Below are 15,057 nucleotides of genomic sequence, written 5' to 3' on the forward strand. Positions count from 1 at the left end.
TACTGTGGCTATTTGATCATAATGTAGGCCTACCAGAGTGGCCTACCATCAGAAACAATGGAGAAAATGTATCCCATAACATTTTAACATGGAAATATCTGTTCTATCATTCATCCTACAGTAGCAGCCAATGTGTGGTGTTCAATGTAGGACTACATTCCATGAGACTTCTGAAGAAAACATGCAGGGCTTAACATGAACCTGTTTGACTGAAAATGTTGCTGTGTTATTTCATGCAAGACTCCACTTTACAAAATAAACTGGGCTAATAACTCACTAACTAGAAAAGGACATGAACAAAATGTGCAGCTCTCGCTTTGATCTCAAAACAAGCGCATCTACTCACCACCACTCGTGTTGTAAACACAGTCCAGTTCAAAGTGAATGGCACAGATCCATATATGGCAACGGTCTATTTGCATATAGACCTGAGATAACACACACAGTCTGAGTTAAGTAACACACACATCGTGATGTAATATGTCCACAGGTAATCCAAATAACTTGAGCAACAGCGACAGGCCTGAGGTAACAAGCCTGAGGTAACAGGCCTGAGGTAACAAGCCTGAGGTAACAAGCCTGAGGTAACAGGCCTGAGGTAACAAGCCTGAGGTAACAGGCCTGAGGTAACAAGCCTGAGGTAACAAGCCTGAGGTAACAGGCCTGAGGTAACAAGCCTGAGGTAACAGGCCTGAGGTAACAAGCCTGAGGTAACAAGCCTGACGTAACAGGCCTGAGGTAACAAGCCTGAGGTAACAAGCCTGAGGTAACAAGCCTGAGGTAACAAGCCTGAGGTAACAAGCCTGAGGTAACAGGCCTGAGGTAACAGGCCTGAGGTAACAGGCCTGAGGTAACAAGCCTGAGGTAACAGGCCTGAGGTAACAGGCCTGAGGTAACAGGCCTGAGGTAACAAGCCTGAGGTAACAGGCCTGAGGTAACAAGCCTGAGGTAACAAGCCTGAGGTAACAGGCCTGAGGTAACAGGCCTGAGGTAACAAGCCTGAGGTAACAAGCCTGAGGTAACAGGCCTGAGGTAACAGGCCTGAGGTAACAGGCCTGAGGTAACAAGCCTGAGGTAACAGGCCTGAGGTAACAGGCCTGAGGTAACAAGCCTGAGGTAACAAGCTTGAGGTAACAGGCCTGAGGTAACAGGCCTGAGGTAACAGGCCTGAGGTAACAAGCCTGAGGTAACAGGCCTGAGGTAACAGGCCTGAGGTAACAGGCCTGAGGTAACAAGCCTGAGGTAACAGGCCTTTGCTGCAATCATTTACTACAGCTACAGTAAACACTTACAGTGTAGCTTCAGCATGACTCTGGTAAGGGTTTCCATAGTGACATGTTGATGTTCTCAACAAAACAACAAAACACACTAGCTAAGACTATCTTTCTTGCACATTGGGGAAAGTTGACTCATCAGCTTTTACTAAGAAGATAAGAAAGATCATGTATTATTTTAATGTCTCAACAGCAAAGATACAATCGCATCAAGCAAGAGCTGAGAGGCAAGAGTCTGGTGATCCATGAACTCAAGAAGCAGAACCAGGAGGTCCAGTCCAGGTAGCTCTCCCTGTAAACCTAAACCCTAACCTTAACCTTAACCGCTTACCTTAACCCCTAACCTTAACCTGTAAACCTAACCCCTAACCCTAACCGCTTACCTTAACCCCTAACTTTAACCTGTAAACCTAACCCCTAACCCTAACCTTAACCCCTAACACCTTAACCCTTACCTTAACCCATACTCCTAACCTTTACCTGTAACCCTAACCCCTAACCCTAACGCCTGGCCTTAACCCATAACCCCTAACATTAACCCCTAACCTCAACCCTTAACGCCTTAACCCCTAACCTTAATGCCTAATCTTAACCCATACTCCTAACCTTTACCTGTAACCCTAACCCCTAACCCTAACGCCTGGCCTTAACCCATAACCCCTAACATTAACCCCTAACCTCAACCCTTACCTTAACGTCTTAACCCTTAACGCCTTAACCCCTAACCTTAATGCCTAATCTTAACCCCTAACCCTAACCTTAACACCTAGCGTAGCTAACATCAGCCACCTAGCTAACCTAGCTTACTTTTGTTTCTTCATAACAAATTGGAATTTGTTAGGAAGAAAATAGTGTAATGGATACGGAATGCGTTATGAAGAAGAAAATCGTGTGCCTGTCACGAATGTCGAATAAGTCATTTGTGTGTATTTCATGATAATCTGTGATAGTGTGTTGATGACCTATGAATGACTGCTGCTGCTCCAGAACTAGACCGTTTGGTCCCCAGGTATTTACCAAGCCTGTTGAAATGAGTATCCCAGAGTACCATTGGTACCACGTAGTGTCTTTAAATAAGGACCAGTTCAGACATGCCTGGAAAATAACGTGTCTGGGTGGCTTTGAATGCCTAACTTGATTGATTTTGGTGTTTCCTCGGTGCCAATAGAAACTCTCTCTCTACCTCTGTCTCTCTACCTCTGTCTCTCTGCCTCTGTCTCTCTGCCTCTGTCTCTCGCCCTCTGTCTCTCTACCTCTGTCTCTCTACCTCTGTCTCTCTACCTCTGTCTCTCGCCCTCTCTCTCGCCCTCTGTCTCTCGCCCTCTCTCTCGCCCTCTCTCTCTCTCTCCCTCCCTGCATCTAGGCTTGGTGTGTTTGCCAAGCTGTATGACAACATCAAGGGTGATAGGAACAAGTGTGTGAACCTGATCCAGATGGCCTCCCAGAGAACAGCTGAGATGAGAGAGAAGTTCAAGATCCTGGACAACGAGATTGAGATCCTCAGAACCAACGCCATCAACAAAGAGAAGTGAGAGAGAGAGATAGAGAGTACATCCCGTCCTCAAAAGAACATTCAGACGTTCACCACCCTGTTTTGATGTAAAATTATTAACATCCTGTGTGTGTGTGTGTGTGTGTGTGTGTGTGTGTGTGTGTGTGTGTGTGTGTGTGTGTGTGTGTGTGTGTGCATTCCTCAGGCTGCTCCAGAAGTCCCGTCTGAAGCACTTCCACAGCCACACCATCAGAGACAGCCTGAGGAACGACATCTCCAAGGTGATTTAGGAAATCATGCTCTTCTCACTCCATCCTCTAGACATAATAGCATCAACCTACCGCACTATAAAGGAAATAGGGTGCCATTTGAGACTCTGGGTTATGATGTTTCTCTGTTTTGATCCCATCTCCAAGGTGACCTGGGTTAGGGTTATGATGTTTCTCTGTTCTGATCCCATCTCCAAGGTGACCTGGGTTAGGGTTATGATGTTTCTCTGTTCTGATTCCATCTCCAAGGTGACCTGGGTTAGGGTTATGATGTTTCTCTGTTCTGATCCCATCTCCAAGGTGACCTGGGTTAGGGTTATGATGTTTCTCTGTTCTGATCCCATCTCCAAGGTGACCTGGGTTAGGGTTATGATGTTTCTCTGTTCTGATTCCATCTCCAAGGTGACCTGGGTTAGGGTTATGATGTTTCTCTGTTCTGATCCCATCTCCAAGGTGACCTGGGTTAGGGTTATGATGTTTCTCTGTTCTGATTCCATCTCCAAGGTGACCTGGGTTAGGGTTATGATGTTTCTCTGTTCTGATTCCATCTCCAAGGTGACCTGGGTTAGGGTTATGATGTTTCTCTGTTCTGATTCCATCTCCAAGGTGACCTGGGTTAGGGTTATGATGTTTCTCTGTTCTGATCCCATCTCCAAGGTGACCTGGGTTAGGGTTATGATGTTTCTCTGTTCTGATCCCATCTCCAAGGTGACCTGGGTTAGGGTTATGATGTTTCTCTGTTCTGATCCCATCTCCAAGGTGACCTGGGTTAGGGTTATGATGTTTCTCTGTTCTGATCCCATCTCCAAGGTGACCTGGGTTAGGGTTATGATGTTCTTCTCTGTTCTGATCCATCTCCAAGGTGACCTGGGTTAGGGTTATGATGTTTCTTCTCGTTCTGATTCCATCTCCAAGGTGACCTGGGTTAGGGTTATGTTTTCTCTGTTCTGATCCCATCTCCAAGGTGACCTGGGTTAGGGTTATGATGTTTCTCTGTTCTGATTCCATCTCCAAGGTGACCTGGGTTAGGGTTATGATGTTTCTCTTGTTCTGATCCCATCTCCAAGGTGACCTGGGTTAGGGTTATGATGTTTCTCTGTTCTGATTCCATCTCCAAGGTGACCTGGGTTAGGGTTATGATGTTTTCTCTGTTCTGATCCCATCTCCAAGGTGACCTGGGTTAGGGTTATGATGTTTCTCTGTTCTGATCCCATCTCCAAGGTGACCTGGGTTAGGGTTATGATGTTTCTCTGTTTCTGATCCCATCTCCAAGGTGACCTGGATTAGGGTTATGATGTTCTCTGTTCTGATCCATCTCCAAGGTGACCTGGGTTAGGGTTATGATGTTTCTCTGTTCCTGATCCCATCTCCAAGGTGACCTGGGTTAGGGTTATGATGTTTCTCTGTTCTGATTCCATCTCCAAGGTGACCTGGGTTAGGGTTATGATGTTTCTCTGTTCTGATCCCATCTCCAAGGTGACCTGGGTTAGGGTTATGATGTTTCTCTGTTCTGATCCCATCTCCAAGGTGACCTGGGTTAGGGTTATGATGTTTCTCTGTTCTGATCCCATCTCCAAGGTGACCTGGGTTAGGGTTATGATGTTTCTCTGTTCTGATCCCATCTCCAAGGTGACCCAGGTGCTTCATGAGATGAGACAGAAGAGGGAGGAGCAGAAGCTGAACCTGGGCCGGCTGACCCACATGATCAACTACCATGAACAGAACCTGCTACAGATGAGGAAGAGCCACGACACGGCCGTGCAGAGTCGCAATGACAGGTGAGTCTGTCTGCCTGTCTGTCCGAAGAGGAACAGCCAAAATACGGCTGTGCAGAGCTGCAATGACAGGTGAGTCTGTCTGTATGTCTGCCTGTCTGTCCGAAGAGGAACAGCCAAAACACGGCCGTGCAGAGTCGCAATGACAGGTGAGTCTGTCTGTCAGATGAGGAAGAGCCAAAACACAGCCATGCAGAGCTGCAATGACAGGTGAGTCTGTCTGTCAGATGAGGAAGAGCCAAAACACAGCCATGCAGAGCTGCAATGACAGGTGAGTCTGTTGATCAGATGAGGAAGAGCCAAAACACGGCCATGCAGAGCTGCAATGACAGGTGAGTCTGTCTGTCAGATGAGGAAGAGCCAAAACACAGCCATGCAGAGCTGCAATGACAGGTGAGTCTGTTGATCAGATGAGGAAGAGCCAAAACACGGCCATGCAGAGCTGCAATGACAGGTGAGTCTGTCTGTTAGATGAGGAAGAGCCAAAACACAGCCATGCAGAGCTGCAATGACAGGTGAGTCTGTCTGTCAGATGAGGAAGAGCCAAAACACAGCCATGCAGAGCTGCAATGACAGGTGAGTCTGTTGATCAGATGAGGAAGAGCCAAAACGGCCATGCAGAGCGGCAATGACAGGTGAGTCTGTCGATCAGATGAGGAAGAGCCAAAACACGGCCATGCAGAGCGGCAATGACAGGTGAGTCTGTCAGATGAGGAAGAGCCAAAACACAGCCATGCAGAGCCTCAATGACAGGTGAGTCTGTCTGTCTGTCAGATGAGGAAGAGCCAAAGCACAGCCATGCAGAGCCTCAATGACAGGTGAGTCTGTCTGTCTGTCAGATGAGGAAGAGCCAAAGCACAGCCATGCAGAGCCTCAATGGCAGGTGAGTCTGTCTGTCTGTCAGATGAGGAAGAGCCAAAACACGGCCATGCAGAGCTGCAATGACAGGTGAGTCTGTCTGTTAGATGAGGAAGAGCCAAAGCACAGCCATGCAGAGCAGCAATGACAGGTGAGTCTGTCTGTTAGATGAGGAAGAGCCAAAGCACAGCCATGCAGAGCAGCAATGACAGGTGAGTCTGTCTGTCTGTCAGATGAGGAAGAGCCAAAGCACAGCCATGCAGAGCCTCAATGGCAGGTGAGTCTGTCTGTCTGTCAGATGAGGAAGAGCCAAAACACGGCCATGCAGAGCCGCAATGACAGGTGAGTCTGGCTTTCTGTTGATCAGTTTACACCGTCCACACGACCACCAACCAAGATTGTACATATCAGATAGGGAAAGACGGCTACTGCTTACGACTAACTACAGGCAACCATGCTGAACAATGTGGGCAATTGGGCGGCTACTGATGGTATTTGACCGATCCTCATCCCTACTTTACAATATGGTAGCTCTCTCAGGGGTTTCTCTCTCTCTCTCTGACAGAGGGGTACAGTTGCTGGAGCGTGAGGAGGAGATGTGTATTTTCTACGAGAAGGTGAATGTTCAGGAGGGCCTGATCAGAGACGGTAACATAGAGATGCAGGCGCTGGAGGAGGAGACGTGCTGCCTGCAGATGATCACCAAGGAAGAAGAAAGACAGACAGCCCTCAGCAGGAAACTGGTGCCCTGCCAGAGGAGACTGGAGGGGGAGAGCACCATGCTGCAGATACAGGTACATTAGAAGCCTGAGTCATATTCACTAAGCGTTCCAAAACGCTTTGCAACAGAAAAGAAAAAACAAACCTTTTCTTGTGGTTAGTTCAGCTAGTCCCTCCCTGTTCAGCTAGTCCTCCTGTTCAGCTAGTCCCTCCCTGTTCAGCTAGTCCCTCCCTGTTCAGCTAGTCCCTCCCTGTTCAGCTAGTCCCTCCCTGTTCAGCTAGTCCCTCCCTGTTCAGCTAGTCCCTCCCAGTTCAGCTAGTCCCTCCATGTTCAGCTAGTCCCTCCCTGTTCAGCTAGTCCCTCCCTGTTCAGCTAGTCCCTCCCTGTTCAGCTAGTCCCTCCCTGTTCAGCTAGTCCCTCCCTGTTCAGCTAGTCCCTCCCTGTTCAGCTAGTCCCTCCCTGTTCAGCTAGTCCATCCCTGTTCAGCTAGTCCATCCCTGTTCAGCTAGTCCCTCCCTGTTCAGCTAGTCCCTCCCTGTTCAGCTAGTCCATCCCTGTTCAGCTAGTCCCTCCCTGTTCAGCTAGTCCCTCCCTGTTCAGCTAGTCCCTCCCTGTTCAGCTAGTCCCTCCCTGTTCAGCTAGTCCCTCCATGTTCAGCTAGTCCCTCCCAGTTCAGCTAGTCCCTCCCTGTTCAGCTAGTCCCTCCCTGTTCAGCTAGTCCCTCCCTGTTCAGCTAGTCCCTCCCTGTTCAGCTAGTCCCTCCCTGTTCAGCTAGTCCCTCCCTGTTCAGCTAGTCCCTGTTTCAGTCAGTTTTCTTCCGTTTAGTGCCTTATGAATACGACCCTGTTGTCTGACGTCAGATAACACTGGACTGTCAGTCAAAGGGCGGGTAGGAATGACAGCATCAGACGGGAGGAAGTGGATAGGAACCTCTGAGAACTGGTTGCTAACTCTGGCCTGACTTGATTTAGAGCAGGTTGTTTCAAGTCCTCACGTTTTACTCTTCCTTTAACCAGAGCCCTAGATGGACAATATGATGTTTATTTCAGAGTTTCCCATGCACTGACTGCTCGTTGATATCCCCAGTATATCTTAATGTTGGACTACACAGACTCTTTAACACTGTCAGGACTCAAAGAAAGGCCCCTACTAAGGAGACGTGTATCTGAAGTCCCTTGTTGTACCTCCTAGTCTTCAGCTAAACATAACACACAGAAAGGTGTGTATAATGGAATTCATGCTGTAAATATTGATGCCTGGTGAGTCACTCCAGTCTCTCCTCACCTTTATAGGTTCTTATAGTCCTGTCAGCTCAGAGAAATGTTCTCAGAGACTTGGGATGCATCCCAAATGGCTGCCTGTTCCCTATATAGTATCCTGGGCTCTGGTCAAATGTAGTGCACTATATAGGGAATAGGGTCCCATTTGAGATGTAGCCATAAACTCTTCTACTGAAATGTGCCCCATTTGTGCAGTGATATGTCTAAACATTGTTTTTATAATATATAAATTACTTCCACATGTAAGTGTTTGATGTAAACATTCAACCCAACTGACACTTTTGAACGTTACTGTCGTACGGCAACATGGCTGCCCTCGCCAACATCTCTGACTGGAGAGTACTGTAGCCTAATGGGTAGCTCCTCAGATAGCTTCTCCATGACACCATCTGCCAGTAGGGACCTGACAAGGACACCCTAGAGAAAAGCCACTTAAAGAGATTCTCCGGTACTTTTGTATACTTTTTATCCAGCAGTTCTGAAAGTAGCACTCACGAGCCAAAAGTGGTCCCCAAAAATGGTGTACTACGTCACATATGTGCAGATATGTGCACCACGCCTTTGCTCTCTCTCTCTCGCTCTGTTGTGTGTGCGTCACTCAAATGGCGCAGGGCTGAAGCTCATTGGCTGAAACTCGATTTGCTAAGGGTCTGGCCCACATGGGGGGAAAATGTAGGGAAAATGGCACAGCACAGCTTCCAGAAAACAGTCGCTTTCGTGGCTATTTAAGAGAGTAATCTGCTCATAGATTATACATGTATGAACTACACATTGACACATCCGGCCCAAAGCGGGTGGTTTAAAAAGTATTTACTAGTCACCAAAGTTCCGGTGCATATCTTTAATGGATTCAGTAGCTCAGCACTGGTGGCTGGTGGCACTCTAAATCAGAGGATGGGCTGAACGGATTGAATGGAATGGTATCAAATCCAATAAACACATGGTTTCCATGGTTTCCTTGTGTTTAATACCATTCCATTCTCTCCATTCCAGGCATTATTATGAGCCGTCCTCCCTTCACCATCCTCCTGTGATGTTCAGTGCTCAAATGGTTAGAGCAATGCTATTCAAAAAATTCAGCGGGATCCCATTTTTTCAGCCAGAATTTCTCGCGACTCCATCCTGGGCCAAGTCTTAAACCTTCAAATCTGTACATTTAGATTTTTACATCAACAAATAACCTTAAATTCATTGTATTTTCTTATCAAAATGAAAAGAAACCAATAAATACTTTTACTCAATAAATTATATTTTTCAAAAACGTGTAACAATAATCTGTACTCTTATATGTTTTAATTTTTTGGGGGGGGGGACCCCACTGCAGTTCCACCATGACCCCACTAGGGGTTGCAACCCTGACTTTGAATACCACTGGGTTAGAGAGGAGGCTCATTAGCTAAAGTGCCAATGTAACCGATCATATAACCCAAACACTGTCACAAAGGCTAAGTCTGAGAGAGACAACCTCTGTTGCCTCATCAGACAGGTGGTATTTCAGCTTTAATTTCCTGACATCATCCATTGCTCTTAGTTACTGTAGTTAGCTTTTTACTAAGGGTGAATGAATTCAGAACTGTTCTAGGATTCCATGCCTCGGTTGTTCCTCGGCTGAATAGGTGACCTTTGTCGTTCCATAACCTGACACTTTTATAGAGACATTCTTCTCTCTGTCTACAAGCCAGACAAGCCAGTATTGGAGCCGGGGCCGGAGCAAGGGTTGAGGCCTGGGTTGGGGTGTCATTGGCCCACTGCTCTTTACTGGAATCTGTCCATAATGACCAACAGGCAGTGGATGGCCCCTGATGGCCCCAATGTCTCTGTCTGGATTCTGGAACCTGGCCCCAATAACTAAGGGGCAATGTCTTCTTATGGCCCCAAGTCTCACAGGGCTCTCAGTGCCCACTGGAGAGTATGGATGGAATTGGGACAGACTCCTCAACTCTCCAATCCCCGCTCAGCTGCTTTCTGACAGTGGGAAATTCTACCATAGTTTTGTCCTATTCTGTTACCTTCCATCCATAAATCAGTCAAGCCATTCATCCATCTATCCATCCACCCCTCTGTCCCCTCTGTTCCTCAGCTGTGCTGTTGGCTATGTGATTTTGACAGTCAAGGGAGACTGTGATTTAGACAGTCAGGGGGAGACTGTGATTTAGACAGTCAGGGGGAGACTGTGTGATTTAGACAGTCAGGGGGAGATTGTGTGATTTAGACAGTCAGGCGAAGACTGTGTGATTTAGACAGTCAGGGGGAGACTGTGGGAGTTAGACAGTCAGGCGAAGACTGTGTGATTTAGACAGTCAGGGGGAGACTGTGTGATTTAGACAGTCAGGGGGAGACTGTGTGATTTAGACAGTCAGGGGAAGACTGTGTGATTTAGACAGTCAGGCGGAGACTGTGTGATTTAGACAGTCAGGCGGAGACTGTGTGATTTAGACAGTCAGGGGGAGACTGTGTGATTTAGACAGTCAGGGGGAGACTGTGTGATTTAGACAGTCAGGGGAAGACTGTGTGATTTAGACAGTCAGGCGGAGACTGTGTGATTTAGACAGTCAGGGGGAGACTGTGTGATTTAGACAGTCAGGGGGAGACTGTGTGATTTAGACAGTCAGGGGAAGACTGTGTGATTTAGACAGTCAGGCGGAGACTGTGTGATTTAGACAGTCAGGGGGGAGACTGTGTGATTTAGACAGTCAGGGGAAGACTGTGTGATTTAGACAGTCAGGGGAAGACTGTGTGATTTAGACAGTCAGGGGGAGACTGTGTGATTTAGACAGTCAGGGGGAGACTGTGTGATTTAGACAGTCAGGGGAGACTGTGATTTAGACAGTCAGGGGGAAACTGTGTGATTTAGACAGTCAGGGGAGACTGTGTGATTTAGACAGTCAGGGGGAGACTGTGTGATTTAGACAGTCAGGGGGAGACTGTGTGATTTAGACAGTCAGGGGAAGACTGTGTGATTTAGACAGTCAGGCGGAGACTGTGTGATTTAGACAGTCAGGGGGAGACTGTGTGATTTAGACCGTCAGGGGGAGACTGTGTGATTTAGACAGTCAGGGGGAGACTGTGTGATTTAGACAGTCAGGGGGAGACTGTGTGATTTAGACAGTCAGGGGGAGACTGTGTGATTTAGACAGTCAGGGGGAGACTGTGTGATTTAGACAGTCAGGGGGAGACTGTGTGATTTAGACAGTCAGGGGAGACTGTGTGATTTAGACAGTCAGGCGGAGACTGTGTGATTTAGACAGTCAGGGGGAGACTGTGTGATTTAGACAGTCAGGGGGAGACTGTGATTTAGACAGTCAGGGGGAAGACTGTGTGATTTAGACAGTCAGGGGGAGACTGTGATTTAGACAGTCAGGGGGAGACTGTGTGATTTAGACAGTCAGGGGGAGACTGTGATTTAGACAGTCAGGGGGAGACTGTGTGATTTAGACAGTCAGGGGGAGACTGTGTGATTTAGACAGTCAGGGGGAGACTGTGTGATTTAGACAGTCAGGGGAGACTGTGTGATTTAGACAGTCAGGGGAGACTGTGTGATTTAGACAGTCAGGGGGAGACTGTGTGATTTAGACAGTCAGGGGGAGACTGTGATTTAGACAGTTAGGGGGAGACTGTGTGATTTAGACAGTCAGGGGGAGACTGTGTGATTTAGACAGTCAGGGGGAGACTGTGTGATTTAGACAGTCAGGGGGAGACTGTGTGATGTAGACAGTCAGGGGAGACTGTGTGATTTAGACAGTCAGGGGGAGACTGTGTGATTTAGACAGTCAGGGGGAGACTGTGTGATTTAGACAGTCAGGGGGAGGCTGTGTGATTTAGACAGTCAGGGGGAGACTGTGTGATTTAGACAGTCAGGGGGAGACTGTGTGATTTAGACAGTCAGGGGGAGACTGTGTGATTTAGACAGTCAGGGGGAGACTGTGTGATTTAGACAGTCAGGGGGATTGTGGTATTGGCAGAGAGGAAGTAAACAGCGTTCACAATCCACTCACGATCCACCATGATGTGATCACATTAAACAACAATGTGTTACTGTGAAACAGATGTCTCTTATTCTCAGGCTGTTTACACTTCAGAGGGGAATGTGTCTGTTGTTAGAATGCACTTAAGATCACACAGTATAAAATATTAAAGTTTGTGTGTGAAATTCAATATACACTCTGGATAGCTTTCCTTGACCTAAGCCAGAAGCAACCTTTAATCGCTTCCAAATAAACAATTCAACTTTTTTACAGTACAGAGCTGCCCTGTCTCACTGCCTGACAGTGAGACAGTTAGCCAACCAGACAGTCAGTCAGGCCGTGAGACAGTTAGCCAACCAGCCAGTCAGGCATTGAGACAGTTAGCCAACCAGACAGACAGTCAGTCAGACATTGAGACAGTTAGCCAACCAGACAGTCAGTCAGGCAGTGACAGTTAGCCAACCAGCCAGTCAGGCAGTCAGGCATTGAGACAGTTAGCCAACCAGACAGACAGTCAGTCAGACATTGAGACAGTTAGCCAACCAGACAGTCAGTCAGGCAGTGACAGTTAGCCAACCAGCCAGTCAGGCAGTCAGGCATTGAGACAGTTAGCCAACCAGACAGACAGTCAGTCAGGCATTGAGACAGTTAGCCACCCAGACAGACAGTCAGTCAGGCATTGAGACGGTTAGCCAACCAGTCAGTCAGGCAGTAAGACAGTTAGCCAACCAGTCAGGCAGTGAGACAGTTAGCCAACCAGACAGTCAGGCAGTGACACAGTTAGCCAACCAGACAGACCGTCAGGCAGTGACACAGTTAGCCAACCAGCCAGTCAGTCAGGCAGTGACAGTTAGCCAGTCAGGCAGTGACAGTTAGCCAACCAGACAGACAGTCAGGCAGTGACACAGTTAGCCAACCAGACAGACAGTCAGGCAGTGACACAGTTAGCCAACCAGCCAGTCTGTCAGGCAGTGACAGTTAGCCAGTCAGGCAGTGACAGTTAGCCAACCACACAGACAGTTAGGCATTGAGACAGTTAGCCAACCAGTCAGTCAGGCAGTGAGACGGTTAACCAACCAGACAGTCATTCAGGCAGAGACGGTTAGCCAACCAGACAGTCAGTCAGGAACTGAGACAGTTAACCAACCAGACAGTCAGTCAGGAAGTGAGACGGTTAACCAACCAGACAGTCAGTCAGGAACTGAGACAGTTAACCAACCAGACAGTCAGTCAGGCACTGAGACGGTTAGCCAACCAGACAGTCAGTCAGGCACTGAGACGGTTAGCCAACCAGACAGTCAGTCAGGCACTGAGACGGTTAGCCAACCAGACAGTCAGTCAGGCACTGAGACAGTTAGCCAACCAGACAGTCAGTCAGGCACTGAGATGGTTAACCAACCAGACAGTCAGTCAGGCAGTGAGACAGTTCGCCAACCAGACAGTCAGTCAGGCACTGAGACAGTTAACCAACCAGACAGTCAGTCAGGCAGTGAGACAGTTCGCCAACCAGACAGTCAGTCAGGCACTGAGACAGTTCGCCAACCAGACAGTCCGTCAGGCAGTGAGACAGTTAGCCAACCAGACAGTCAGTCAGGCACTGAGACAGTTAACCAACCAGACAGTCAGTCGGGCACTGAGACAGTTAACCAACCAGACAGTCAGTCAGGCAGTGAGACAGTTCGCCAACCAGACAGTCAGTCAGGCACTGAGACAGTTAACCAACCAGACAGTCAGTCAGGCACTGAGACAGTTAGCCAACCAGACAGTCCGTCAGGCAGTGAGACAGTTAGCCAACCAGACAGTCCGTCAGGCACTGAGACAGTTAGCCAACCAGACAGTCCGTCAGGCACTGAGACAGTTAGCCTGTTGAGGATCTTATCCCGATCTTATCCCGGTATTGGGATTCATTGTCATGTGACCATGGCGGGGAATTCAAAACTGCAAGAGTAATCATTTCAAAAAATCAAATAATCAACTATTTTCCTCCATTTGAAAGATATATCTCCTAAATCTAACCACGCTGTCCGATTTTCAGAGGCATTACGGAGAATGCATACAGTTAGGTTATGTGAGGAGAGTACATTGACAATAGCTGCGTGTAATGTTTAGCCAATTCAAAGAAGGGCATCAACAGACAGAAAACTAGCTAGAATTATGCACTTACCTTTGACAATCTGCATCAGATGACACTCATAGGACATTATGTTATACAATACATGCATTTTTAGTTCCATCAAGTTCATATTTATATCCAAAAACAGCATTTACAGTCGCGGTGAAATTCAGAATTTTTTTCGGCTCGAATGCACCCAGTGAATCCAGCATTACAAATCACGGAATTACTATTCGAAAACATTGGTAAATTATAATATTGTCATTCAAAGAATAATATATTATCATCTCGTAATTGCTACCGAAGGGCCAGATCTCAAAATAACTTTACTGGGAAATCACATTTTGTATAAACTGGGTACTATGCTAACAACAATAAGCTATATGCTAAGCTAAGCTAAGCTATACCGTTAGCATTAGCATCATCTAATATCGATAATAACATTCTAAATATCCCCTTACCTTTGATTATCTCCATCAGAAGGCGCTGCCAGAGATCCCAGGTCCAGAACAAATGTGGTTTCTTTTGACAAAGTTCATAATTTATGTCCAAATAGTTAGCGTTCAGTAGGCTCCCACAAAATGAGGTGGGCAGTGTAAAGTCACGTCGAAAAACTAAAGAAAACCTAGTAAATAATCTATTTACGTTTGTTTAAACATGTCAAACGTTGTTTAGCACTAATCTTTTGTTCCATTTTTAACGTGAAACATCAGTAAACATCAGTAATATTTTCACACAACCTATCAAGTGTCTAGAATAAACGATAATGACAAAGGCACTCTTCTCAGATTCATGCGCAGGCGCAAAAAATGAAGTGATGACGTGTCAACTTGTAAGCTTTCTAATTCGGTGTGTATTTATCACAGATGCTTCAAACAACTTTCTAAAGATCGTTGACATCTAGTGGAAGCAGTAGGAGTTGCGAACTGAATCCTTTCTCACTGTGGTATCTTTAAAACAATGACACTAAATAGTACAGTCACAAAATTCTCTTTTTTTTTAATCTATTTTTCACAGGTTTTTGCCTGCAATATGAGTTTTGTTATACTTACAGACACCATTCAAACTGTTTTAGAAAATTCAGAGTGTTTTCTATCCGAATGTGTTAATAATATGCATATCCTAGCTTCTGAGTTGGTGTAGGAGGCAGTTAAAAATGGGCACATATTTCTTTCAAAATTCTCAATACTGCCCCCGTGGCCCGTAGAGGTTAACCAACCAGACAGTCAGTCAGGCACTGAGACAGTTAACCAACCAGACAGTCAGTCAGGCACTGAGACAGTTAGCCAACCAGACAGTCCGTCAGGCAC

At 46.9% G+C, this 15,057-nt stretch overlaps 2 protein-coding genes across 3 annotated transcripts in view; both read left to right on the forward strand.

Annotated features, from left to right (window-relative positions):
- Positions 1–15,057, forward strand: part of LOC115188406 (transmembrane protein 60) — a 426,277-nt gene that overhangs the window by 231,679 nt on the left and 179,541 nt on the right. The gene's annotated exons all lie outside the window — the stretch shown is intronic.
- LOC115188399 (coiled-coil domain-containing protein 146) overlaps positions 1–15,057 on the forward strand; it is a 63,816-nt gene that overhangs the window by 37,357 nt on the left and 11,402 nt on the right. For both annotated transcript variants that reach the window (XM_029747210.1, XM_029747211.1), the window contains exons 11-15: positions 1,468–1,556; positions 2,638–2,802; positions 2,972–3,047; positions 4,665–4,813; positions 6,234–6,462. In XM_029747210.1, the coding sequence (XP_029603070.1) occupies positions 1,468–1,556; positions 2,638–2,802; positions 2,972–3,047; positions 4,665–4,813; positions 6,234–6,462 (708 nt within the window). The remainder of the gene's footprint in view (positions 1–1,467; positions 1,557–2,637; positions 2,803–2,971; positions 3,048–4,664; positions 4,814–6,233; positions 6,463–15,057) is intronic.

This window comes from Salmo trutta, unplaced genomic scaffold (assembly GCF_901001165.1).
Source record: "Salmo trutta unplaced genomic scaffold, fSalTru1.1, whole genome shotgun sequence".
NCBI lineage: Eukaryota > Metazoa > Chordata > Actinopteri > Salmoniformes > Salmonidae > Salmo > Salmo trutta.